This window comes from Gobius niger (genome assembly GCF_951799975.1).
Source record: "Gobius niger genome assembly, chromosome: 5".
Classification (NCBI taxonomy): Eukaryota; Metazoa; Chordata; class Actinopteri; order Gobiiformes; family Gobiidae; genus Gobius; species Gobius niger.
The window spans coordinates 22,129,054-22,156,404 of record NC_136856.1 but is presented as its reverse complement, the minus strand read 5'-3'; the positions used below and the strand labels follow the sequence as shown (position 1 = coordinate 22,156,404).

The following is a 27,351-nucleotide window of genomic DNA, read 5'->3' as shown; positions in this document are numbered from 1 at the left end:
ATTTTATTCCAACTTTGTCAGCAGTGAGGACATACTGATCGCAGAGAAATATTACACCATTGACAGATGAAATGAAGGCCCTTGTCATGAGCCAGAGGCTTAGATTCACAGGCAGCTGAGCGAAATAATAAATATAATAACCCATTTTCTGCTTTTCATACATTTTAGAGATAAAATGTAACTTGGTGGCTGAGCATACGGTTTTAACTTGATAGGGATTTGAGAACATTACAAAATAATGATGTTCTGTTTATTAATACTAGTCACTTCATCTTTGGAACAATACGGTCGTCTGCTGATAAGCTGCCAACATAAAATCAAAGTACAGTTTGAAGAACTGAAAGAATTGCCTGCAACGGTTTGTAGATTCAGGGTTGTGCTTCATATATCCAATAGTCTGAGCATTGTACATCTTTTTATCGGTAACTACTCATGATTAAAACCCAGGGCTTCCATTGGCATGATGACAGTTACTATGTAATGTCAGGTCAGTTGTACCAGATGAAAGCACAAATATGCAAGAAAGTTCTGCATATTTGTATTTTGTACGGAATTAAAAAACAAAGAAAATCACATAAAGAGGCTTTATTTGCCTTATTTATATATTCCTAAAATCCAATATTTACTATGAATTAAATAATATCTTTTTACTAGAACTATGGACCATTGTCTGTGTGGTTCAAAGATAAAAAATTAAATTAAGTACAGATGTAGTGAACTGCAATAGTTCTGAATACACGCTTAGACTGAACTAAAAGCACTGTGGCCTGGAACGAAACTGATTAATATGATATTTTTATAGACTAAGCAACAAGACTAGCCAAAACACATAACCTTCATTTGAAGCAGGGTGTTAAAAGTGTAAGCAACACAAAAACGATGTTGTTCCGTTTGGTTATTTGACACGAAAGGGAGATTGCACAGGATTTACACTCCTCTTCTGTGTTTCTTCGTTTTTTTTTATACAAAGTGTCTCTAAGTGTTAACTTGATAACTTTTATAGGATCTCCAAGTCTACATGACGGACCTCTGGATTACGTTGCTAAAACAGACCAAGAATTGTATTAAAACAAACATAAACACACGAGTGCAATGGAACGGTCAAATAAGATATTTATACCTTAAGCTCTTTTTCCAAACGATCCACTTCAGCTCCTAATGTGTCAATTATGTTCTCACCATGTTTCAGCATGAAACTTTCAAGCTCCTCTGTAGTCTTTACCTGTTGAATATCCTGAAGGGATAAAGAGAAAGGAAGCTTAAGCCTGGGACATACTAAAATCTTGCGTGATTAGAAGGTGATGTGAAAGTGTACAGGTCACTGATGTATTTTAGACAACAATCTCACACTCGTATGAAACCACAGACTAAACAATTCAGACAGAGTCACAAATGTGAGAGGATGCTGCACCACATCAGCAGCTTGTCATATCAGCAGTGAAGAGAACATAATAAACACGTGCTAATTAACTCCTGGTTACAAAGCCACAGGAGTGGATGCTCCACAGTGGGGAGTTTCCACTTTGGCTGTTGAGCAAAGTTTTGTCACTCAAATCGCAAGTGACAATCATAAATATTAAACATTTTAATACTGTACAAATTGAGGTTTTGGAGGCTTCAATCTCGCACTGACACCATATGAGGAAAGCCACAAAGAAATGCCCGAACTAAAAGCTGCCTTTGTGAATTATAGTTGTGTCTTGCATTTATTTTGTCAGTAGGTGGAGTAGTGAACCCTGCTCTGTTAGCGCTCGTGCTTCGATCCCGGGTGGTGCCTTTCTGTGTGGAGTTTGCATGTTCTCCCCGTGTCCGAGTAGGTTTCCTCCGGGTACTACAGTTTCTCCTACTGCTAAAAACATGCACAATAGACCAGAATGAGAGTGTTCAAGTGATCGTGCAAATTGGCAGCCTCTCTACCGTAGTAGTAGTAGTAGCAGCAGTAGTATCCAAATTGGCTATAACCAATTTGGATTTGGACAAAGACAGGAGATCCAAATTCTGGAACAATCCTAGCCTTAAAATAGAGAGGACTTTTTAGGGGTCAAAACAAGTGAGGTCAAAAAAATGTTTGACTTAAGACATCTTTGACTGGACTGTCGGACACTCTGGTTCTTTGTGAAACCAACATTGTATGCTCACAGATATAATAAGTCTTTGTAATCAGATGAAGCAAGGCCATTTTCTAGTTGATGCACATGAATCACGTGCTGTTTGAGCTGTAACTGCAGAGGACATACTGGCGCAACTGGAAATAAGGAGTGTGGATTTGTGGTTTTGCAGAGCTGAGCTGTAAATGCTGTTGAGAGCCTTTGCATCCATGATCACCTTCTACACTAAACAAAGGGCAAGATGCCTTGTGTAAGAGAACAAAGGTGATGGAAGGTGGAATACAATACAGGCTTCGCTGACGGGGCGGCCACTTCTTTCTGCCGATTGATAAGAGCGTTCCGTTTTTAAAAGTTTAATGCCAGTTCTTGATTCTGAAGGCAGTATTTCTGGTTAATCCATGAAACGTCATGAACAACTGAACTGCCTGAAGAAATTCATCAACTGAGGGGTTCATCTCAAATTCCTGTGACCTATCTATGGTAAAAATCCAAGCACAAAAAGTACCAACAGGACAGGAAAACATGCCATTCCTCACTTGAACTTGCAAGGTATTAAAAGCTTTAACACAAGTTCCTAAAAATGCTCGAACCCTCATAGAGATTATCAAACGATAATCGCATAATGTTTCACTGGCTACAGCCAAAAGAATAGCAATGGAAAGAACCCTACATATTCAGGATAGTACACAACCTTGTTAGAGACATCTCATGAGTGTCTATACACATAATAAACAGCCAAATCCTGATTTCTCATTGCCATAGGCCTTTGATCTCATCCATATTTTGTTTTAGATATTAGATAGGTGTAACATTGTAATATTATCTATAAAATTGGAAATCTATATTGCTACTCCTTTTGTTTATGGATTTGAATGAATACACACAAAAAGCAAAGGGAAAAACTCTTACATTAAGTAATTGGTCAATGTCTTGTTTCTCCAAGTATGATCGAGTGACCACACGGCCATCGAAGTCCACCTCTGCCTTGAAGCGCACTTTACTTAGCCCTATATCTGTGGCCTTCACATCATGGATCCCTCTGCTCGTAAAAAAAGACATAATTCCGAAAGGAGACAGACAGTGAGTGACAGTTACAAGATAATGAAAATGGCAAATGAGCATGTTGCTGGGGCTGAGTGTGTACTTGCCTGACAGCAGGGTCACTTTCTAAGAACTCTGTAAGCTTTTGTACACGTTCAGCCTGTATGGAACGTCCCAGCAGAGCTTCGGTGTTTGTGTAGATGAGAAACGCTGACACGGCGCCCAACAATGTGCCAACGCCTAGAGAGCCCAAACTATCATAGGTGGGGTTACCTGAATAGAAAAGTAAGACTCCATTTAAACTATACAATACAATGCGAGGTGAGGCGAGTCTGGATACATAAATTCACTTAAGTCTTTGAGAACAAAAAAAAGAAAAAAAGTTTCCCCACCTGTAAGAGAAGTTAGCCCCATGCATCCAGCTGCAAGAATGACCCCAAGTACAGCTGCAGCATCCTCCAGCAGCACTACATTTGTGCTAGGGTCCCGGCTTTCCAAAACTGTACAAACAATATAACATTAACTGAGGTAACAACATTAGATGACAGTCATAGTTATTACACAGTGGACTTTCACCCACTTTTCTTCATAATAACTAACCATAATCCACAAATGTACACTGTTGTTGATTTGCACTTCTCCTGATTTCATTAATTGCTACAAGCAATGTGGCTGAAAATAAATGGATAGATAGAGTGAACATGTAAATATTTTCAAATCTACAATATCAGTGAATGATAGTCATCTAATATAAACTCACCTCCTTCCGAAACCAGAGATCCGGCAAGAATACAGTAAGCCTGTGCCAAAGAGAGAGAGAGAAAACAAGAAGAGTGTTAATGTTTGATCATTATAAGAACAGGAGGTACTGCGCACTTACCCATAACAGTGATTGAATAGGTTCTGGGTGTAGCAACCCCATGATACCATGGTACCAAGAGAGACCTGCTCCCATCATAAAAATGCCCACACCACTGATGAGAGAAGCAATGTAGCGCATGTTGGAGAAACCATACCTAAATACAGAACAATTTATTACAACTACAGTTACAGAGAATTGTTAACAATGTAACAATATGAACTGAAAGGGGATTAACATAAGGTAATAATGGTTAGAACATTTACGGATGCACAGCGTCTGGATTGCGAATTGACTGGCTGATTCCAATTGCTAACAGAGCTTGGTTGCAGGTGTCCGCCAAAGAGTGAATGGCTTCTGAAAACATGCTAGCTGATCCAGTGTAGACCCAAGCCAAGAGTTTGAAGAAGAAATTCAACCCATTTCTGAAATCAGACAAGAGACATGTGAAGTAATGAAAACTTTCCATTGGATTATTATTAACAGTAGCTGAAGTGTAAGACTCGACTTCTTTTTTTTTTTATCTACCACTTCATTTATATTTTACTTATATTGACCTACTTTCTTTAGCTACTAAGGGTAATCATACTAACCACTGAAGATAATTTACATTTCACGTGACTGGCTGCACATGATTACTTAACACAATTACTTTAATCCTGCAGAGCATCCCACTGCATGTGAGGCCTGACTCTCCTAACTCCATTACTCCAATAATAAAGGCTAAGTGAACTATGCAGAAACTACAGAGTATGAGTTATTGCAGTTTTGATTCACTCAAAGCATGCTTTAAAAAAAGAACATAAATTCTGTAACTTACATGCAAATGGCGACCATAACAACCTTTCCAGGCCCTTGCATAAAGGTTGCCCTCTGGCGTGATCGAGGCTTTAGGAGACAAAAAAAGTTGTACACAAATGAACCTTTGTCTTCTGAAAGGACTTGAGACATTTTGAGTGTGGTCTTTAAGATACATAGGCTACAATATATATCCTGAAACACAAGTAGTACAAAACATTCACCTATCAGAGTATTTTACCTTAGTGTTTCCCCAAAAGTCTTTGTATTCTTTCAGTAATTGTTGATTACGGAAAATATCTGAAGACAAACAATGGCAGATACATCATTTGACGAGTACCAAACATTCCGTGTAGTAAGTAGTAGTACCAATGGCTGCTTTAAAAAAACATACTTTCTTGGTACTCTCTCTCCACTTCTTTTCTCAAATTTCTTTCTCGTGCCAAAGCTTCAGGGCTTCCCCAGACATCTAGCGCTCTGACAGTCACAGAAAATAGTTTTTTAAACAAGCCTTTACAAACTTTTACAAGAACCAATTGAACATATGTCAACACTCACTTAGCCTCCACATCAGACCGCAAAAAAACTGTGAATGCCTCGGTATCATCGTGAGGACTTCTCCGTCGGATCTTTCTTAGTTGTTCTAAGTCACTAAATGATACATTTACAGGAAGCGTTAATATACAGAATACAACCATGCAGTAGACAACTATGGCTAAGAGAGCAAAACATATTTACCTTGGTTTGAGACAGAATTCATTCATGGCCCTCACAGCTGTAATAAAATTGTTCTGAGTATATTTCGCCCCATAATCCCTCTTTTTTAAAACAGCGCGCACTGTAAAAAACAGTCAAAAAAACAAAATAAACGCACGGTTTTGTGTCTGTTAATCAATGATTTATAATATGTAGTGTAGTTGACAAACAGATTACAAAATGACAGCCAACCTTTCACTTGAAACGGCTCGATCTGCTTGATCCCCGGCTTAGTTGTGTCTAAGTAAATGAAAAAAATAAAATAAATAACATTCAACACACTGATTGAACACACAAGCTTTCAAGAACAAAGACAACAATACCTGAAGGAGCAGTACTTTTTGCAGAATCTGACGAAATGTTTTCTGTTGTGTCTTTTGATGCTGAGTTGGGAGGGCCATCTTTACTGGCCCCAGAGGTAGAGTAGTACTGGATCTTGTTCAGCCCAAGAGAAGCAACACGAAATTCCGGATGACAGAACCACCAACTATGTACACCTCCACTTTGCCAACCTGGATTTAGGATGGTAAAGAATCCCTCTGTATTAACTGTTTACAACTTCAACCCCATGTAAATACACACTGCGTCCTCACCGTAGCTTGAGTGGTTGAACCTTGGTGTCCACTGTGACAGAGATACCCTGTGGTTCAAGGAGACCCTAAAGAACACATGCCATGGCCTGTGTGCCAAGCTCGGAAACATACTCACTGATGTAGCGTTCCGGCTTCGCTGAAAAACAACGCTAACAGGCAGAAATGTCACGTCAGGTAGGTCAGCACATTACCTGAATGTTACAGCAACACTAATCCTAACCGCAGATATTCGTTTGCGTGTGAATCCTTACGAACATTATTATCATACAACCATTATAAAATCACTCAACTGTGCCCAAAATGTTTCTATTTTTCAAACTTCTGTCACAATTTGTAGCTGATAATCACTTGGCTGATACTTTGTGAGGAGCTACTTGCCCTGAATGACATGGTTTGCTAGTACGCTAATCTCCACGGCAACAACTTGGTAGTTTACAGGCAGCTAGGCGGCTAAAGTTAACCCGTCTGTCTAGCCACCGCCACAAAGCTGAACTTTGATATCCCCCAATTACTGTCATCTAATTAATGCTAACACTGTAGCTAACACTAACAGTTAGCCGTGTGAACTTTTAGGTCCTTCATATCCATTGACTTTCACTCAACAAACTAACGTCACCTCTTCAATGTGTCGCAGTTCAGCAGGGGAGGTTAAAGAGGACCATACCTTTTTATGGCGAATGTTGCTCTGAATAATCCATGACAATTTCCCGAATCTATGAGCTAGCCGATAATAGCGGCGGCAGCACCATTAGCACTGTGGACAGTCTGTCTGTGCTACAAACAAGTGACGTTGCGGACATCTCGTGAGACCGCTGCATGACTCTAGTTTACGCTCATCCGTCTCGCGATACTAGAGAAAATGTGAGCGCACGTAAATATGACTTAATTCCCCCCCAAAATTTATAATAGTCAAGAGGAGGAAAAATGTAGTAATACTGACAATGAAATAATTCAGTTAAAACATGAAACGTGTGTGACACAGATCTGTGGACATGGTATGTTTTATTATGTTCTGCTAGTGACATCTTCCAAATCCTTTCACATTTTGTAAGAATCAAACAAATCAACAAATCAAACAAAAACAAACCCTTATCAGGCAACAAGCGAATACCCTTTGAACTATCCAAAGAGGAAACACTTGAGGACACACAATTAAACATTTACATTCTCCAAGTTATCTCTTTAATGAAAGCTCCTCTTTGGAAAGTATCTTGTACAAAAACTACAGTACAATGTATGGGATTGCATTTAAATACATGAATTAAAGAGACCAAAACATGTGACTTACAAACATAATAAGCTTTAGTATTATTCTACAACAACCAGTATACTTCCTGCAATTACAAAACGATAAGTGACAATTTTTACGGTTTTGGAGGGTGGGGTCCATTATAGTAAACTTAAATATAGTGCCCTGTAAGATTATTTGAGTGAGAGTAGATTAATTATAAAAGCATGCCAATGTGCATTACAAGCTTTTGTAAAAGTAATTAAGGAGTGACTGTCTTGATTTGAATGTTGCAGAATTGTACAGAACCAAACGGTATCAACATTAACGCATTGTGACAAACTCTTCTGACGAGGTTGGGTGAATTGCAACCGTTTTATCAAAGTCAGATTTGGTTGCACCCATCTTAATCGCCACAGCAAAACCCTGCAGCATCTCATCGCAACCAAGACCTTGCATATGCAATCCAATCACCTGCAAAAACCATACATGTAATATTATGGAGATGCATAACCTTGAATCTTTTGACAACAACAAAATACAATATGATTATTTATCAAATTGCGTACCTTTTCTTCTTTTCCCACACAGACCAATTTCATAATGCACTGGCTCTTCCTACTTGTGAGTGCATGATACATTGGGGTGAAAGATGTTTTGTAGATTTTGACATTCTCTTTCCCTCTTGTTTGAATTGCTTCCTCTGAAATAAACACATAACAACAAAAAATATAATTACGCTTTCAATTTGCAGTGAAAAAAACAATATATGCAATGCACCACCAGTAATTAGTAAGTAAGTAATAGCAATATTTTTGTTCATTTACCTTCTGTGAGGCCAACAGTTCCAATTGGTGGGTGACTAAAAACCACTGTAGGAATGCAAGAGTAATCCAACTTGGAGTCCTTTTTTCCTTCAAAAAGTCTGTGTGCCAGCTTTCTACCCGCTGCAATAGCAACTAAAAAAAATAATAATAATAATTTGTTTGAGCACAATGTTAAACACAACTTCACTAATCTTGTCTCAACAAACCAACATGTGCTTAGAATAACTCACCAGGTGTTAAAAGTGCTTTCCCGCAAACGTCTCCAACTGCATAGATCCCAGGTCGGCTGGTGTTCTGAAACTCATCCACCACAATGTGACCTCTTTGATCTGTTTCCAACCCCTGCAAAACAAGCATATAAACACATGTTTATTAGCATTACAGTTGTGACCAACAATATATATAATGCAAAATTATTCCATCCATGCATGAAATATTTTGGAGATGAGAAAACTTATAAAGACTCTTTTCATGGTTGTTTCACAATTTCAGACTATGGAGCCTTGTTTGTTATAGTTCGTATACTAATATTTACTCCACAAAACATAACAAAAACAAAGCTTTGCTTACAATCTCTTCAATGTCTAGTCCAGATGTATTTGGTTGTCTGCCAATAGCCCAGAGGAGACAGTCCACTTGTCCAATAGTGCTGATCTTCTCCTCATCATTTTTCTTCTCGAGATCTTTAGTGGCAATAGTCAACTCCAGGCCACTGTCTGTTTTCTTTACAGACTTCACCTCAGAATGTTTCCATAAATCTACCCCAGAATTCTGAAGTTCTTTAGTGCAGTTTGTACTTATGTAGCTGTCAAAGTTTCTTAAAACCTGTATAGGAGAAACAAAACGATTATTTTGTATTATTATATGACTTAAGTGCACCATTATAATAATAATAATGACACTAATAACCTTAGACGAAATATACTAATAATAATCTTACTCCTGACTGACGAATCAGAAGCGATGTTTTGGATCCAAGTGTGGAGAGAATACCTGCCATCTCCACCGCAATGTATCCAGCACCAACAACTACGCTGCGTCTGACGGGAAACAAAATATTTACTGTCAAAAACAATGAACAAGGTAAGCAATTGTACACAGATTGCGTATAGAGATTGAGAAAGAAAAAAAAAAGAAAACCTGTAGTAATGATCAAGATATAATGATTATTTCTAAAAGACTTACTTTGGCAGACTTTCAAGTTCAAAAAAGCCATCGCTTGTGATACCCAGACTTGCTCCTGAAGATTATTACATAATCACATACTGTGCTTAAAGCTATAAATGTTTTTTAACAACCAAAAAATTCAAACCTGGAACTTCCTCCTCACGTAACACTGAAGGACGCCCTCCAGTGGCAATGAGGATATGAGGCGCAGTGTACTTTTTTCCATTGACCTCCACTGTAGGCTCAGGATCGTTTGTAAACTTGGCTTGACCTTGAATTGTTTGTATTTTACCCTAAAAAACAACAGACAATAGAGAACATACGTGAAAAATGATAAACAAAAGATGAACATATGACGATGAAAACATAGATATTCTTACCTTGTCAAGATTGTTGCGATAAATTCGATTCAGATTACTCACATAGGCATCCCTTTTAGCCTTCAGTGTTCTGTGGGGACAAAATTATAACAGCATTTTGTAATCTTAAAATACTATCAAGGTGTAATAAACTGTGACCTTTAAGATTCATTATCATGCAAAAAAAGGAGAACTGTGTAAACATCAGTTGCAGGCAGCCACTCCTTTTGAGGCTTGTCTTTCACAATAATGTGCTCCTTTTCAAAGTCAAAAGAATGGAGGAAGTGTACAGCAAGTGGAGACAAAGCAAATAGAAATTCTCTCCAAGTTTTCAAAGATTTAAAAGGAGCAATACCTGATTGTTCAAAAAAACAGGGTCACTCAAATTTCAAATTGCTATTTTCTGGTCCAAACTCATCTCAAACTTTCCTAATGCATTTACAACATCAAAATTCATCACAGGGACTGAGTTTAAACCAGGTTTCACAACTTTCAGGGTGGAAAACTGCCACTTCACTGTAAAAAATGCCTACTACACTGACATTTTATGACTGTTTAAAAGGCTTTTTGGATAAATGTCTGCTTTTAGCATATGCTAAAGGACAAAACAAATTTTATTCCAACAACAGAAAAAAAATCAAAATCAAGGATAGCTCCTTTAAAAGATACCCCCACGGTCGGACTGACTTGAACACTTTTTCACACCAGGTTTAAAAAAAATGGCTTCTTTTTAAAACCAACCTGCTCCCACTATGTAGTGTGAGAAGGTGTGTTTCGCCAATGAATGCAGCGGATGTCTGACCGTGAGGTTAAGAAAAATAAAGCCACTGCCACTTACTCCCAACTAAAATGAACTTGTCCAACTTCAAAGCCATAGTCGTTGTGATCGTGCAGATATTCTGCGTGAACTGCAGCATTCCACATAACCTGCCAAGCAATTTGGGTTAGCTTTTCTGTTAATAAAAAATCGTATTAGTAAATGAAATAAAATATTACCTTTTTGGGAACACAGCCGACATTAACCTAAAAAGTGAGATCAAAAGTATTATGTGATGATCATGCAAAAAAAATCATTGATTAATCAAAGAAGTACAACAAACTTGACAAAGTACTTCTAAAAACATACAAATGAATGAAAACTTTTATGTTTTGACTAACACATGTATTTTATTTTATTGCATTTATTCAACATTGAATACAGGTTTGTCCATTGAGACTCAAGTGTCTCATTTGCAAAAGAGCTCTTTGCCTTATTTGACCTAACTGGGTCAAATAAGGCCTTCTGAAGTTACTGTAGTCGGCAGTAGCAACCTGTCCACTGGGGGCGCGTTAATAAAACACAGGGAAACTATAAAGTGGCCGGGAGGAGCTGTCGGAAATGTACAAAATAACTGCCTGAATGAATATGGGGAAGGGGTTTACTCACGCAGGTACCTCCAAGTTTGTGGCTCTCGACCACGGCGGTGGCAGCTCCAAGCTCCGCCGCGCGCCGTGCCCCAGCTAGACCACCGGAACCGCCGCCTATCACCAAGAAGTCCAACCGAGTTATGTCCTGTGCGGATGGGTCTGAAGCCATGCTGCGGCGGCGAATAAGAGTCCTGCGAATATGTGGGAATAGTTTTAGACGTAAACCACAACGAGAAGCGTGCGCGTAGGTTAACTGCATTAATAATGCCATAACCAGGAAACCCTCCGCTCGGCCAGCCCATCTGTCAGTGGGCCATGGGGAATGGGAGGGTCAAGTGAAAGCACTGCTGTGTCATTATGAATTGCAACAATAGTCTGTACATCCCAGAAACCGTTTTCACAATGGTCCTCACACAAGCTACAGCAGGGGGTGACAATAACAATATCTGATGATTTCCACTCATATCAAGAATGCAAGTTGTAAAAGTGAAGAAACATTGAAATAACACACACAACAAGCTGTTAAACGGCTCACCATGGCAACGTCTGTGGTACTGCCACAGAGGGCAGATGTCTGCAGGATCTTGCGAAAAACATGTTTGCACTTGTTCTTTTGTATTAGAGCCAGTCTCGCTGCAATCCCAGTACCTGTTGATTGTATTATCTAGGGGAGAGCATGGCGTTGTTTTGACATGTGGCTGCTTGCTGCTGTCAGATAGACGGATAGATGGAGGTAGGTCTACACGAAGCTCGTTTGTTAGCAAGTTGCTCAAACAATCATTGCCTTTGTAGAATATACGAACAAAGAAATATATTTGGAAGTGAGTTTAGCGTATTAAATCGGTCCGCTGCGAAAGATCTTTACTTGCTGTACGACTTTTCCACAACGGGTCACAGCCTGCTTGGTTTGATAACATCCGGGAACAGCGTAAAAATAAGTTTCGGCAACATCGTTTTAGTCGTAGCTTTAGTTTTTATGGGCGACAACTTAACATCAATCGCCAACAAAATTTAAGAGCTTATAATTGTATTGTACATTCTATTTTGTGAGTAGGATGGACCAAATGTTTCGGGTTTTACGTCAAAAATAAAACGCTTTTACTTTGAAGCAGTCATTTACCGGATGTGCAAGCTAACCGCTAACCATTTCCAAGCTAATCAAAACGCATCGGCTCTTTCCTCAAGAGAAGCTTCTGCATTGATTTCGCTGGCGGCTATATATTACTTCGTTTCCTTGTCATTGTAACGAAATTGCTGTTGCACACAAGCCTCGAATAAAGGTACGTGCACTGTATAAAAAGAAGCGATGCGAATTGAGTCGTTGTCTGCTCGACCCTTCTGTTGTGGTCCTTCATGAGGCCTTTCCCTGATTCTTGAGAAGCACTCTCCTAAAGCCCTGTCTATATATTAACGCCCCGCGTAATTGAAATGCTAATTGATATTTTAAGTTTGTATTGTGTCGTCGAAAAGCCACCGTGCAGATCCAATACTTACAGATAATAATGTCCATAGCTAACGTTAGTTCGTTAAAGGGGAGGGGCTAAGTTATGTGTCTATTATATTTGTGTGATGCAGTCGAAGATGCAAATTTTTTATGTGTGTGTGTGTATTTTCAGATTCGTAAAATGACAGAATCATCCATTCACATGGCTCTGTTTGATTTGTCATCGAGGGACTAGCCAGAGTGGATCTCCTGTGGGTTTACCGGTTCGTGATGAAGCCCGCCAGCTATCAAAGCGTGGCGTCTTCTGTGATGAGTCCAAATATGACCCTGGGTCATTTACTGACCACTCCCAACGTGATGCGATGTGAGAAATGCAGATTTGCCACTACAGATATTGCTGATTTCAAGAAGCACATGGCACGTGAGCATATTGAGTATTATTGCTTTTACTGCAACAGTGTCTCCTTAAGTGAAGCTGAACTTCAAGCTCATTTGAAAATACACACAGCGACAAGTCCATTTAAATGTCCCCATTGTGGACAAGTGTATATGCGAAGGATGTGCCTTATAAAGCACATAGACCGTTTTCATAGCAAACTGATACCTCAAGGAACACCGAAAATTGATTCAACAAAAACCCCACACGTTTCTGTCTCGTGTGCCTCTCAAAGTGTATCCAGCGCTGCAGATTCATCGACTCATCGACCTGCTGTTCGGGTGACAGTTCCAACTCCTAATGCAAGTGGATTTAGGCTGGATTCTAATTTTCAAAGACTAAAATCACTGAACTCTTATCTGTCAAATGTCAGCCATGGGGATGCTGCACCTTTAAACGGACATGTTCAGCGAAACCGAGCACTTACTGTTGCGCTCCCCGAGGAAGTTTCCATCCCTGCTGGTTGCATGGTTCAGGTAGCTGAGGTAAAGACTGTAGATGGAACCAAGGAGCTCAGACTAAGATTTGTTGCGCATCAAGAACAGGAGTCTGTCATAAAAAATGGAAAGACTACAGCCCCTGAAACCTCGAAAGTTCTTTCTTCTCCAGTGAATTATCAAAACACAGCATCTGAGTTTGACCTGCGCACTGAAAATAACAAAAGTCATGATCCAAAGTTGGTCAATAAAGAACATCCTACTCGTGTCCCAATTAACGTTTCCAAACCCCTTCCGAATCCACCAGTGAAGGAGCAATGTCGAAGTGCTAAAAGGCCATCACCAGAAGTCATCAATGTTGATGCAGATGTTCCAAGTAAAATTATGAGAAACTTCATTCCGGTTGGTGACTCTAAGGTAGCAACAAATATTGATCCAGTTAACCACAATGTCACACCCACTGTTATATCCTCAGTATCCTTCGGCAGTAGGATTATAACGAGTGGTGTGCAACCAGAAAACCTGTTCACTCGACTTTGTCCGAGAGGAGTTGAGGAGAGGCGGAGTATTCCAGAGCGTCCATCTATTTCAGCTTCCATAATGACCAACAATGTGCAAAGTACGCCCCGTATAATCCCAACACATCGGGGGCCTGTTACTCTGAAAAGTCATGACGGAATATTATTGCAAATAAGCAAACAAGAGTCAACCAAACCTCAGCAACAAAGCTCAAAAACACAATTTCTTCCATTGATGCCTTCTGTGGTTGCATCCCCCCAAATACGAATTTCAAATGAATGTAACTTGAATAACTTGGCTCCAAAGACATTTTTCCCTCAAGATTTTTCTCAAAAAACCTCTGCTGAACCTCTGCTCGCCAAAAAACCTGCAAAGACCTCAAACACACCTGTGAAACTGTCAACTCTACCCCAAGAAGTTAAAGTGGAAAAAACAGCAACAGTTCAAGTTGAACGCGAGGGATTTCCTGTCATATCATCTGTGTACTCATTGAGTCGCCAGCCAGATGATCCGCGAGAGTCCTCTCAGCCAATTGTGATGGCTGAATGGACCAACAGTGCAGGGCGTGACGGCCTTAACATCAAGAGCGTCCGTTCAGAGCAGTCAAAAATAACATCTGGACATCAGGCTCAAACAGATGCAAAAGATGATCTCTCTCAAAATCTATTGCCTAAGAAGATCGCCTGTGAGTTGGTGAAGGTTGAACAAGAGCAATGTATTCAACTCAGTGCCCCTGAGGCCCCAAACAGTGTTCAGGTCAAAAGTGAGAAAAGCACTCCAGCAAAAGTGAAAAAAAAGTGCAAAAACGTCCAAACAAACAAAACAAGCACACCTCTCAAAAAAACTATTTGTACAACTCCATCCTGTTCAAAGCCATCATTGGTGTCTGAAAACTTCTCAATTAAAAAAACTGAAACGGAAAGTCCTTCAAAATTTCTCACCGTGTCAATAAAACGGGTTCAAGTTGGGACCGTGGAGAAAAGCAAGAAAAATCGGAAAGCTGTTGTCTCCAAATCAAGGTCACCAGTCGTCTTGGGCGGCCTAAAGAATTGTGCTGTGCTGCAGCTTATGCCACTGAGACAGGACCAAGCAGTGAAACGCCCGAGTCCAAACCAGCCTTTGGTGGTGCTCAATCACCCGAAGCCCACGGTTCACTTAAAAAGAAAAAACACAAACATTCGCACAACTAAAGTTGCAGCTGTTGCTCCAAAGTGCCAAATACTGAAAATGAAACTCGGCAAAGTGACTGGGCAATCATATAAGGTAATAGGATGTACTGTACAGAACGTAGTTTGAGACCGTTAAAGGATTGTGCAACATTGGTTATTTACCACGTTCAACAAACGGTATCCTGACTTGGACTTCACACAAGCCAAGATGTTGCTATTTTTTACCAAGTATAACATGATTGACCACATGGACATTAGTATTGCTGTGGATATAATGGCATGTGATGTTGAATAGAATTGCAATGTTTTCATAGCTGTCACTGTCCACTCACACTGTACCGATGAACAATGAATTTGTGACATATTCTAAATTTACGGTTGGGTTCTCAAATTTTGCTACTCAAGTATTTCACTGTCAACTCCTCAACAACTTTCCAGTCAATTTAAATGATCTATTTAATGGAGAGTTTAGAAAGAATAACTTTTTCATGTTTTGTATTAGATCCAAGGTGTGTTAGACAGAGAATATTTGCTTGAAGTTTTGAGTCACAGGGTGTGTTTATTGTTTTTCGTCTGGACTGTTTTTTGGGAGTAATTGTTAACTGCTATCTAGGGTGTGTGTTCTCGCTTCACTGGCTTTTTATTTTGCATAATTGTCCAAATTTAGTGATGTTCAAGCGAAAAAGCATCTATCGACTAATTCAAAACACTCCTTTTTCAAAAGGACATTATTTCATTTGTCTGGTTCTGATATATTCAGTTATTTAATTTGTATATTTCAGTTACTGATCACAAATTATTTTCAAAGCCTTTGAGGGCACCCTGGCTAAAGTGGTGTATTAAGTATTTTGGTGTCGTTTTTGCCAAAAAGAAAGCAAAGTATATCTATTTGTTCCCATTTATACCCCAAGTATGTATTTTATTTATATGTAAATATTGAAAAACGGTAGTGGCCATCATACTAAATAGATTTTTTTCCTTTTGTCTTTCTGTAAAGTATCTAACAGCATTAAGTCACCTGCATTTTATATAAACGGAATAGAACTGTATTATGTGTATATAGCCCTTGTGTAAATATATTAAAAAACTCGTAGTATAAGGTAGGCCTCGTCCCCATTAATATAATACATACTTTTCCTTTTGCCCTTGTCCATAACTTTTTCTTTATTTTGCTTCTGCTAAACATACATTCTAAGTATTACAGATATAAATCCTGTATTTAACATTTTCCATAAATAACTTTTTTTTTTACTGTGTGAACTACGGGCACTCACCGTTGGTCCTTTTTCCCTTTTATTATTTTTGTGGAGCAGCATTTATAAATCTGATTTTATAAAGTTTCACCTTTGTTTGATTTATATACCCATTTTGTGTTTGTTTAACCAACTTTATTTTTTCTACATTACATACAGTCTATATATTGCTTTTGTATCAGCACGGTGTTAATACTTTTTTTTTTAATTATTATTATTAAAAAAGAATCTGAATGTATTCTGATGTGCTTTTTCTTCTTCGTACTTTAACCAGCCTGTAGTTCCTATATGGAAAGAAAAAAAATGTTTCTTACTCTAGAACGAATGGCACGCTGTAAAAACACGATTGAATAATTGGTCAAATGAGTTATTTTTGTATATATTGTAATCGTTTTAACTATGCAGATGAAAATGGCTTTATTCCATACACAAATCAATTTAAATATTCCCCTTTACATGCACCTGGCTTGATACCGTTGAGAATTATGATAAGGGATGCTGTGTGTGTGTGAGAAATAATTTAGATAAAAAGACAAACATTTAATTCAATGTACTTGGTCTGAAAAGGAAGAACCAATTTACCTTTAACTTAATTCAAATGCGAATAAAGAAACTCAACCTCCAAACTTTATTAATAGGGCTAAAAGGTTAGGTAGGGTTAGTTCTACAGAAAGGACATGCCACAAATGGTGAATATTATAAATAACAAGATGCCCTATTGGGGGATTAGCTGAGGAAACTTTTTCTATACATACAACAAGCCCAAAACATGTTTGTGGGGTAACGGTAGCTCAGATGTGGCAGGCCGTCCAAAAACCGAGAGGTTGGTAGTTTTCACCTCTCACAGGTGCACACTGTTTGGGCAAGACACTTCACCGACCTTTCCTCCAATGTCATTACCCCCCACCCCCACCTATCCATGGGTTGCACTCTAGTAATAAAAACTTAGTAAATGTGTCTATAGCATAGCAAGAGAGTCGTCGTTGGCATTTGGCTAACCAGTAGGGATGGCTGCATTTCACTGTAATAGTTGTTCAACATCTCCCTTTGACAGTGGACACATGAGCACACAGTTCTCTGGACACTTGCTCCCGGGGAGATTTTTTCCACTGATGAGGACGATTGGAAAGATGGAGTGAAACTTGATGATATCTGCGACAGAGTCAAACATCTGCAGAGTAGCAAACAGCAGTAAATCAATACAACAGGCCTACTGCTTTCAACCAGCTTTATTACGTGCACCTACTTCATTTGATCGTTGCCCTGTTCCTAAGGCATACTTTCCGCTGTTTTCAATGAAACGGATTTTCACGTTGTACACTTTCTTCTCATGATAAACAGACAAGACGAAGGGTTCACTGTTGCTGTTGAGGGAGCAGTCTCGAACCAAAAATGCCCCATCCTAAAATGACAAAAGGGGAAAGGAGTTAAAAAAGGGTTTAACAGTTATATAGACTGCTATCATTTGTGTTACCTTGTTGGCCAGATGCAGGGCATGCTCTGCATCTGTTCTGCTGCATGGCCCAATGTACCAGTCATCTTCCCAGTGAGTCTGCCATATTTAGACACTGAGCCTCACATGGGTAATAATCAATAGGCTACGTTACTAAACCAGATGTGCATTATTATTTGGTACCTGTGGTTTTTCCATGGGGACAAAGTCATGTTGGTCACACTCAACTTTAGTCTGAGGCCATTCGTGTTGAAAATGGTGCAAATTCGCAACGTCTTCTTTTTCTTCAGAGGCTTAAACCCATCAGTCAAAGTTAAATTCATGTTGAAATAAATAAATAAAAAATATGGTGGGAATGGCATCGGTCTCTTACCAAGGTCTCCATTTGACCACCTGTGCAGCAAGATCAGTGGTTACAAAGATAAAGGGTAAAACCATTTTGGGATAAAATATATAAAAAAAATAGCTGACCTTTCAGCAATGTGTTCAGCTTCCAAATCAACCGAGTATCTTGCACAGTCAGCATGGGAACCTGGAGCTTTTTTTTTTTTGTACAGTTAATGATGTTCTATGGATAATGCTTTAAAGCTGGGTTACCTGACTTTTTGTTGTTGCAGAGTAAATGTATTTTTGCCATCACAGAGTGTGTGAAAAACAGACCTTGTTGTTCTGTCTTCACCCAGTTTTTTTTAGTGAGCAACGGAAGATAAAAGTAGAATCTAAACAAGTGCAATTGTGTTCACCTCCTGCTTCACTTTGCAAACACTCAAGACTGTACACACTGCACACAATGCAGGTGTGCAGGAGGGATTGTGAGAGCTAGAAATGAGTATGCGCCAAAACGAAACATTTCCCATTTTGAACAGGGGAAAATCAGGTATCCCAGCTTTAACTTCTTAAAACCTTTTAAAAAATAGAACCATACCTTCGGAGAGTAAATTCAACTCTGATTCCTGGAAAAGAGGAGGACGTAGCAACAGCAAAACATTTACGATTCGAAAAAGAATGAAACGTGTCTGTAACTTACATTTTTAGCCGGTCTTTGCCCCCTGAAAAAGAAATAAGGAAATATGTTTGGCTGCAAAGCACATCAAAGTGTGCAAACAAAATATCAGTCATGTATAACAAGTATTAATATTAAAAGTGCAATTACTACTGAGAGCCAGCAGATGGAGTCACTGCTCCTCGGGCATTTTGAAGCGAATACTTTATTTTTGCGTTTGCGTGGTACTTTTTTTTTTTTTAAATTGCTGCATTAATTATTGCAAGTGCCACAAGCATAAACTGATAAATAATCATGATGGTGGCTACATTCAGCATTTTATATTTTTGTTGGTAAAAACATAACTCAGACACATGTGTACTGGCCTGTGTTAATTTTGACAACATATTTTAATTTAGTTTTAGTCTTAGTCTTTTGACTAAAATGGAATTTAATTTTAGTCGAGATTTAGTCAAACAAATCGTCTCAATTTTAGTCTAGTTTTAGTCGACTAAAATTGCAAGTAAATTTAGTCGACTAAATTTAAGATGAATTTAGTCGACTTTGCATTGATAATATTCATCATAATCATATTTAATCTTGGTCCTCTGCTTCATGGAGCTGCTCCACATGAACAAAGCTCAGAGCTGATCCTTTGGCAGAGGATTTACATGATCTGAGGCTCTTTCAGACGGTCAATAGAAGTTTGGATGATTTTAGTCTCTCCCTTTCATTCTTATTTTAGTCGACTAAAATATCTGGACATTTTAGTCATAGTTTTAGTCTCATGAACAACTTTTAATTTAGTTTTAGTCCAATTTTAGTCGTCAAAAATATCACTTTGACTAAAATTAAGACTAAATATTTTAGTCGGGGAAATTAACACTGGTACTGGCACATAACATTAGATCAGACGTGCCCAAACTTTTCAGCTCACTATGCAACCAGTTTGCAACCCCTACTGTAAAAGATGACTTGGTGCTTATAATGTTAAAAAAATCTAGTTCAATAATATGGATTTATGTCGTTTACCATGCTACTTGATCCCATTCACAAATATGCTGTCTCCAGTTAATAATATACATTTTGGGACCCCCTGGAGTGTCCCGACCCCCACTTTGGGAACCACTGACAAACTCACTGTCTCCTGCCGTTTTCTTGCAGAGTCATTTTATTGAGCTGCTGCACTAACTCCGAGGGGAACTGCGGTGACGGGGGACATCTGGAGGAACACATAATCCAGTTAAAAGTTCAAACGAACTTCCCAAATCCCATTAAGATGAGGTGATGTCACTAATAGCAGAGTAATTACCTCCGCGATGGCTGCGATTAGAGAAGACAGGGAAATGATCAGCACAGCTTGATAAATACTGAACAAGCATGGTGAATAGAACATGTGTGGTTTTACCGGGCCGGTGCAATGCTGTAATGGCTGCTGTTGTCGGTCAGCTGTAAAGTGGGACAGCTGGTTACCACTGTGGCACATAGATTCAACTGTTTTATTCATAATTACCACTTTGGGTTTTCCTTCTTCTCGGCTTCAGATCTCTGTTGATTGTAGGAGCTAGACATAACCAGAGGTGGGTAGAGCAGCCAAAACAATCACTCAAGTAAGAGTAACATTTCTTCACAATAATTTAACTCTCGCAGAAGTAAAAAGTAGAGACCCAAATAATGTCTCAAGAGTTAGAAAGAACTCTCGGAGGAACCAAAACATAAAATTATAGATGGCATCTCGCCATAAAAGGGGGCGTGGCCTTGCTGAGGGGATTTTCTCTCTTTTTAGCCATTTTCTGGCTAAATATAAACATATTTATCACATACAAATGAAGTGAGGTCTAAATCAGGCACACACGGATGTTTATTGACAGCAGATTGTTCAGTAGATGTGAGAAAACGGCAGTCGTACGTAGCTAGCGCTAGCTAGCATTAGCACGATGCTAACATGAAGCACCATGTTAGCATTCTCCGTTATTTATGTGTATGGAATGTTAAACCACTTTGCTCTTCTTCTTTGTATCTTTATTTAGTAGAAAACTATATTCATAATTCAGCATTTGTTAAAGTCGTTTTTGAAAAGATAGAGAAAGTTTAAAATTTTCTCCAAATTATTTCCCCCTGAACTGTTTAAAAAAATGACCATATATGGGCGATTCCATAAAAAGATAAGAAATCATTCTGACATAACACACAAACTACATCTATTTCATATCACAGCGTTTGCCTTTTAAAGACTTATTCAAGTGAAAGTTCAGATACTTCATGAGAATATTACTCAAGCAGGATAAAAAAAGGAACCGTATGAAAAAAAATGACTAGTAGTCCCAGAAGTCACTCAATTAGGGCAATTACGACCTGCTTCTGGACGCAGCACCATAAAAAGTGTGACATATCGGCTTAAAAATCCTTATCTTAATCCATATTGTTTCTTGAAGAGTGTAATGAAAATGATTATTAAGATGACGGACAGCGATAGCCTGATAAGAAAAGTGTGGTCTCTAAGGTAGATTTAATAACAGAACGACATTATTAAACATGAAGCAAAGGCCTTGATGCATGTTGTTAATGTTTATGTTTGTTTACCTGGCTTTGTCGTCGTTTTTCTGGGCGGGTAAGTTGGGTGGATGCTTGCACTGCCCTGTTGGATGAAATAGAACAGTTTTGCATTTGCACCACCAGAGTTGTTACATTCCTCCAACAAAGTGCCAGTGGTGCTTACAGTAGCCAGGCCAGATGAGAGGCTCTGAGAAGATGAAGACCTCGGGAGATCCCTGTCTTAGGTGGAAAAGCAAAAGAGTCAGTCTCACTGGCAAAGACATGTAGTAGAGATGTCTTTCTTTTCTACCGACACGACAAAATTAGGATCTTGATGTGTACAAATACAGGAAAATAAGAATAAAGTAAATACATGATTAACACATTTAGCATTTATCAAACCAAGTCATCTGTAATCACTTCTAATTTCCTGTCTCTTCCCTGCAGCGTCAAACTGATTACAGGGGAACTGCTCGCCGAGTGTGAACAGATTTAAGAGCCACTTTGAGAACGCATGCTACCCGGTAAACAGAAAGGAAACAAGAGAAGGTTGTGGATAACTGTAATCTCCCACAGTATAACCCAGTCCAACAGATGGCCCCGGAGACTCACTGAGGGAGCGCGCTCACTCAGCACGATCTCCATATAAAGCTGCAAACTACTACTTTGTGCACTTCATTCTCTTCACCGTAATTATGCGCACCAGTGAAGAAAGTGAATAGCCTCATTGTGTCAGGTAAAACCCAAACACTTTTGATGTTCAAGTTGCTGGAGTACAGGAAACCAAGAGATTTTAAACTACTGTATTATCTACTGGAGGTGACTTTAGTTTGTTTTAGTCATGATTTGAAACTTTTCTAGATCACGTATCTTATGAAGTGGTGCTTTTATAGATGCTGCTACCAACGAACGTGGTAGATTTTGATGAACGATCCCACAAATTTATCAAATTTAAAATCTCATGTAGTTTTTATTTGACTTAAATCAAAAGAGAAAATCCATCAGCACTGTTTGTCATTACTTTTTGCTAGTTATTGTGCCTATAAGGTCCAGAGGTATTTATGACCTATAAACAATTCACTACCAAATGACCTTACTGTACAGTGATACGGTGTGTGCAGTTGTCTCAAATGAAAAGAAGTGAAGCATATTTTAAAGGTCACACACACACACACACTTCCACACAGTCACATGATTCAGCCTACCGCCCGACCACACGCATACTGTCGGGGGCTCTGCAGATTCACTAGAATACCAGAAGCTTTTATAAAAACATATAGTATAAATGCAAAACTGAACTTAAAAGCACAGAACCAGTGTGTTCAGTAAAGATGCCATGGTGACTTGAACTTTACTTCAATGAATTGGACAGAACAATGGCAAAAGTAAAGGAAGAGAAACAACCTTGTGCGCCAAAAGTTGAGAAACTCTGATCTCTGGCGAATTTACAAAGTTTGTGTTTTGTACTATTAAGATCTCCTCACCAAACATCACTTTGGTATTATTGCTTTACCCTCTTGTATTAACCACGCATTTACCTGCGTACTCCCTCTCATCATCAATAGGCCTGGCTGGTTGAATGTGCACTTTGTGGACTATCTCCTGGTCGTCCACAACATCGTAGTACGGCTCCAAAATGCCTGTTTGGTTTCCATATCTCTGCTTGAGTCTCCACTGAGACCGGCTGTGCTCCTATGGAAAACAGCAACAGCTACGATGTAAAATATGCATTACTCCCAGTTTGACCTACAGATATTTTTCATATCGCATGGTGTTAGAAAGCATGCAATGTTTTTACAAGCACACTATGTACTCTGTCACCCTGTGATATGGGGAGTGAACTGTTACAATGTTTGCAAAGTAAACTACAGTCTTGCATGAGTCACTTTCTTACGTTTGTCTCTCGTGTATTAGATCAGCGACACATACTGCACTGATGGAAGCGGTAGATAATACAAGGTGCCTACAGAGCCGCACTGGTTATTCACCAGTGGTTATATCAGTGTCGGCTCATCTTCAAAAGTGTCAAATATTCATAAAGTCTATTTATGAGTTCCTCGTACGTGTGAGAGAAAGTGTAAAGTTATTCAGAATCAATCAAAGTCCTGGAGCTGAAGAAGAGTGTTTCACATTAAATGGCAACCTCAAGTCAGCAAACCACAACTCATCTCTAAAACAAAATTTGTTTTGGAGACGAGTTTGTATTCTATTTTCAGCTCATTGGTCAAGAGGGAGAAGGAGGTGAAATGAGGTGATACAGTTAAGAATTTTAAAGCAGTAGCCTACTGCTTTGTAACTCGTACCCCTAGAGGCCATAAGCACCACTGCAGGTGTCGTAGCATGTTGCGTTTTTTTATTTTACTCATTAATTGTCCGTGAGTGTAAATACTACGCTGACAGAAAAGACAAAGGGAGAGAGGGATATTGTACATCCAATTACACAATGGAGATCATTTTTTCCACTCAAATTTGGCTGTAAATATTGTTTAAGTGGCGCTAGCCCGCAGTTAGATTTGCCCATTAGCCTGTTAGCTTCTTCTTCATGATTCCATTAGTGTGTATTGGTGACTCCGACCCGTAGGCAGCAATTGCGGTTTTCTGGCCAGAGACACCAGGGGGAGACGAAAGACCCCCCAATCATCCCATTAACACTTGTATAACCCCCAGAGGGACTACGAAAAGGTTTTATTAAGGTAAACGTGTTAATTAGAACTGCTTTTATAAATTGTTCGTAAACATAACCTATGTCTCAAAATCCGTGTCTCCAGATATAACGTAAAATTTTGGTTTTGTAACTATTGATTCTATTATACTATTTATTCACAATTACAAAAACATTAGACAGGACGTTTGAGGTCGTTATATGTTTGTATTTTTTGTTGAGGTTCTCACGATGTTTATCCAATCAGAGAGCAGGATGAGCCCCACACATCAAGTTTAGAAATGAAAGGGACTCTCTTGTTTAACTTCCACAAATCTAGCACCTGTCCCCAATCAAGTCTTAATAAATGCTAGCGCAGGCCTCCAGTAGTTAAAGCTCAGCTGCTGAAATCTGAGGTTCTGAGCTTTCAAATGAGGAGTGACATGCCCATATAACTCGTGAAACTTTGCTTGTGTCCTCAAATGTTGCTTATGGCTAAGTTCTGATGCAAAAAATAAAAACTACCCAGAACGTATCCTACAAGCATTACCTTTAAACAAATGAGAGGCCATCCAAAAATGCAACTGAGCATTTTTTATGTAGTGGATTGTTTTAAACTTGTGGGTCAATGTAGATCCCAAAGTGCATGCAAGGAATGTCTATTTTATATGAGATTTTTACAGTCAATCTGTAATGCAAAGGCTTACGTGATGTAACTACACTACGCTTACTGATGATTTCTTTTAGTTTTATATACACTTCCACAAAAAAGTAAGCTTTTTTTTTTTTTAAACAGCGGCTTTATTAGCGCTAACAGCGACAGAGCATATCTGTAAAGGCTTGAACTCTTTCTGAGGTAAAGGTATCGTTCTCACACTCTTTGCTTTCCTTCAAGAAACATTCATGTGGAACCAGCAGCAAAAACACAGGGGCCCCATAACTCACCATTATCAGCGCAGACTCATGGCTCTCGCCAACGCAGCGGCTAACTCCAGCTGAAAGCAGAATAAAAAACACCATTCATTTTATACCGGACTAAAATGTGGCTTTCCAAAGTAATACCCCACTGGGACTTTTCATTCTCACATGAAGAAAAATACGCAAGTCAAATTCAATACATTTTGGTTTGATCACATGGTTAGCATTCAGGGCGTGTAATGCTAAATGTTGCTAAAGGGAATGGAAGTGAAATGGAAGGACTTTGAAACAGTTGTTGGTATGAATAATGGAGGTGCTGTTGTGCAGGCACATCAGCTCCCTGTATAAGTTCTGCTCTGTTTGGACCAAATGGACAGTGATCACTGATCTGCAGGCTGGACAGCAGAGCAGCAGAATCGTAAACAGTCCGCCACTACTCTGTGACTTTGACATTAACTTTTGTCCCTCACACTACGGCGTCTTTGGTGTGTTTTCAGCTGTTTTGGCATTATGTAATGCAATTTTTGTCCCTGTTATAGTCAACTCGCAGGATGAGAACCACAGCTTTGCAACATAAAATCCAATCAAAGCTTTATTGTCAGTTCCACCACCTGTAAATGCAGAGAATTTAATTGGTTTTTTCTCAAGCAAAAAGACAATAATTACTGTAACAAGCCAATATCCCATAGTAAATACATACACAACAGGGGGCCAGCAGAGGGAAGTAAATTCAGCTTCCTGACAGCGGTGGATGAATGTATGTGAAAATAAGATTCAAGTAATTCATTCCATTTCTGTGCAAACAAACTACCTGGCACTCATCCTGTGCTGGTACATGGCTGAGTGAAGCACTTTAAATTTAAGAGAAATAACTACTGTCAACTATTAGCCATAATTACAAATATACAATAATATAATATATGAAATTTGTAATTTATTCACTCCACACTTTGTAGTGTTGGGCCACTACTATAGTCAGAGCGGTGACTGAGGTGTCTTTCCCAAAGACACAAAGTCAATCTGCAACAATGGGATCTGGGACCTTCGACCCGCTCTACCATCGCGCGACAGTTGTTTCTCATTTTTCAAAGGTTATTAATATAACTTTAGTCACATAGTAACACTAGAAAACAGTGGTCGTTATATAAAGTAACCAGTGCCTGAAAGAGAAAGCAAGATAAGAGCACACCTGGATCATTGTTAGCAATGTTTCACCCAGAAGAACAGAGATTAGAGTTTGAGTGAAAATGTGGTGTGGAAGAACAAGATACAAGGTTACAAACTTATGCTCGCAAATGATGGTGTAAAGAAACTTAATTTTAGAATTTGATAAACAAGTGAACAGGAAAGAAGTTTAATTTTTCTTTTTCTTTTTTTTTTTTTAGTAAATAAGTAAATAAGCATGTATGCATCACAATTATCTAAACTACGTGTATTTGTGGTGACAAAAATAGAGCCAGACTTAAAATTGTTTTTTGGTGACAATTTTCTTTCCTCTAGTGGGCATATTCACTAATATATAATATAATATATACAATAATAATAATAATAATAATAATAATAATAATAATAATAATAATAATAATAATAATAATAATAATAATAATAATAATATTAAAGGTTCAAAGCTCATTTCATAAGGTCAGGATTTTTAACTATTCCTTTTGATAAATTTCCGTTTTCCATAAAGTTTTGAAGGAAAGTTGACCAATAAAGTGTTTTTACTGTGTAGTTCAGGTATTTACTCTGGCGTATGCACAGAAGAGCAAACTGTAATAAAAAAGCAGTGATTTAAAAGATTTCAAACCGAAAGTCGTGACATTTGTAGCAACATGCAAACCGCTCATCACAAAAGGAGATAGTCACTGTGTCAAGTCCATTTGACTCTGCTTGACAACCCTAACCGCTATAACCACAGTCTGAATGTCACAGTAAACCTCTGCAAGCTAGAAGGAGAAATGCAGTGATAAATGGATATTGCATTTTAAAATGGATGCTGCCTCATGACGTGTAAGATTTATTCATTTTAAAATGAACAAAAAATAAAAATATGCTTAGAACCATCAATGTGTTACAGTCACAAACAGCGTAAACAACACATTAGTTTCTGTACATACGTGTGAATATTACATGATGATAAACAGAAGCCCCTCTGGTGCCTTACCTTTGATGGCAGATACCTGTTAGTGTTTCCTTTCTCATTCAGACTGACAGAAGCTTCTTTAGGTGTGAGTCAAACAGCCCACTGCGCTGCTAACCCAAAATGATTTCCTGTGTGGCAAAGGAGTGGCCTGTTAAGAATGACAAGATTATGACTTTCAAAGAGTTTATTTGTGCGTGTGTGTGTGTGTGGAACTCCTCGCACCAGAAGTGATATTTGCTCATTTTCCAACTTTATATTATATTAGATGGTTCAAATAT

General features: G+C 38.7%; 4 protein-coding genes across 5 annotated transcripts; 1 reads left to right on the top strand and 3 right to left on the bottom strand.

The window, feature by feature from the left end:
- Window positions 1-779: 779 nt before the first annotated feature.
- slc30a9 (solute carrier family 30 member 9) lies at window positions 780-5,804 on the bottom strand. Its single transcript, XM_079556811.1, has 15 exons — window positions 5,755-5,804; window positions 5,545-5,644; window positions 5,365-5,457; window positions 5,201-5,283; window positions 5,048-5,106; window positions 4,829-4,896; window positions 4,275-4,433; window positions 4,030-4,165; window positions 3,910-3,949; window positions 3,750-3,821; window positions 3,542-3,649; window positions 3,257-3,422; window positions 3,018-3,147; window positions 1,121-1,234; window positions 780-1,042 (listed from the first exon to the last, which is right to left on the bottom strand). Exons 2-15 carry the CDS (start codon window positions 5,568-5,570, stop codon window positions 998-1,000), a joined length of 1,299 nt encoding a protein of 432 aa, XP_079412937.1. The 5' UTR covers window positions 5,571-5,644; window positions 5,755-5,804; the 3' UTR covers window positions 780-997.
- A 1,355-nt stretch (window positions 5,805-7,159) lies between these two features.
- gsr (glutathione reductase) lies at window positions 7,160-11,923 on the bottom strand. Of its 2 annotated transcripts, XM_079556914.1 has the most exons (13): window positions 11,679-11,923; window positions 11,163-11,334; window positions 10,733-10,759; window positions 10,575-10,663; window positions 9,758-9,827; window positions 9,523-9,670; window positions 9,396-9,450; window positions 9,151-9,250; window positions 8,781-9,035; window positions 8,441-8,552; window positions 8,211-8,342; window positions 7,953-8,086; window positions 7,161-7,857 (listed from the first exon to the last, which is right to left on the bottom strand). In XM_079556914.1, the coding sequence occupies exons 1-13, from the start codon at window positions 11,738-11,740 to the stop codon at window positions 7,708-7,710; spliced, it is 1,506 nt and encodes a 501-aa protein (XP_079413040.1). In that variant the 5' UTR covers window positions 11,741-11,923; the 3' UTR covers window positions 7,161-7,707. The 2 variants fall into 2 exon arrangements, with proteins under 2 accessions (XP_079413039.1, XP_079413040.1); XM_079556913.1 differs by lacking the exon at window positions 11,679-11,923 and having other exon boundaries at window positions 7,160-7,857; window positions 11,163-11,469.
- A 353-nt stretch (window positions 11,924-12,276) lies between these two features.
- Window positions 12,277-15,893, top strand: znf518b (zinc finger protein 518B). The gene is made up of 2 exons (XM_079557477.1): window positions 12,277-12,423; window positions 12,760-15,893. Exon 2 carries the CDS (start codon window positions 12,858-12,860, stop codon window positions 15,273-15,275), a length of 2,418 nt encoding a protein of 805 aa, XP_079413603.1. The 5' UTR covers window positions 12,277-12,423; window positions 12,760-12,857; the 3' UTR covers window positions 15,276-15,893.
- A 1,417-nt stretch (window positions 15,894-17,310) lies between these two features.
- On the bottom strand, window positions 17,311-27,139 carry clnk (cytokine dependent hematopoietic cell linker). Its single transcript, XM_079557058.1, has 17 exons — window positions 27,095-27,139; window positions 24,958-25,007; window positions 22,910-23,063; window positions 21,556-21,611; window positions 21,420-21,474; window positions 20,350-20,400; window positions 20,245-20,285; window positions 20,149-20,159; window positions 19,978-20,058; window positions 18,882-18,903; window positions 18,780-18,807; window positions 18,326-18,392; window positions 18,228-18,247; window positions 18,038-18,138; window positions 17,876-17,953; window positions 17,648-17,803; window positions 17,311-17,572 (listed from the first exon to the last, which is right to left on the bottom strand). The coding sequence occupies exons 2-17, from the start codon at window positions 24,958-24,960 to the stop codon at window positions 17,420-17,422; spliced, it is 1,077 nt and encodes a 358-aa protein (XP_079413184.1). The 5' UTR covers window positions 24,961-25,007; window positions 27,095-27,139; the 3' UTR covers window positions 17,311-17,419.
- Between the last annotated feature and the right edge of the window lie 212 nt (window positions 27,140-27,351).

What these genes read in the sequence shown, in the direction of transcription:
- clnk (XM_079557058.1), bottom strand. An exon ending in TCTCATCTGGCCTGGCTACT is followed by an intron (nt 21,475 to 21,555) that starts GTAAGCACCACT and finishes TTCATCCAACAG; the next exon opens with GGCAGTGCAAGCATCCACCC. An exon ending in GTGGTCAAATGGAGACCTTG is followed by an intron (nt 18,139 to 18,227) that starts GTAAGAGACCGA and finishes AAGCCTCTGAAG; the next exon opens with AAAAAGAAGACGTTGCGAAT.
- gsr (XM_079556913.1), bottom strand. Translation starts at nt 11,414, where the DNA reads ATGGCATTATTAATGCAGTTAACCTACGCGCACGCTTCTCGTTGTGGT. An exon ending in AACTGTTGGCCTCACAGAAG is followed by an intron (nt 8,087 to 8,210) that starts GTAAATGAACAA and finishes TGTTTATTTCAG; the next exon opens with AGGAAGCAATTCAAACAAGA. An exon ending in GTGTGGGAAAAGAAGAAAAG is followed by an intron (nt 7,858 to 7,952) that starts GTACGCAATTTG and finishes TGGTTTTTGCAG; the next exon opens with GTGATTGGATTGCATATGCA.
- slc30a9 (XM_079556811.1), bottom strand. Translation starts at nt 5,570, where the DNA reads ATGAATGAATTCTGTCTCAAACCAAG. An exon ending in AATCCAGACGCTGTGCATCC is followed by an intron (nt 4,166 to 4,274) that starts GTAAATGTTCTA and finishes TTCTGTATTTAG; the next exon opens with GTATGGTTTCTCCAACATGC. An exon ending in GTTTGGAAAAAGAGCTTAAG is followed by an intron (nt 1,043 to 1,120) that starts GTATAAATATCT and finishes GGTCTGTTTTAG; the next exon opens with CAACGTAATCCAGAGGTCCG.
- znf518b (XM_079557477.1), top strand. Translation starts at nt 12,858, where the DNA reads ATGAAGCCCGCCAGCTATCAAAGCGTGGCGTCTTCTGTGATGAGTCCA.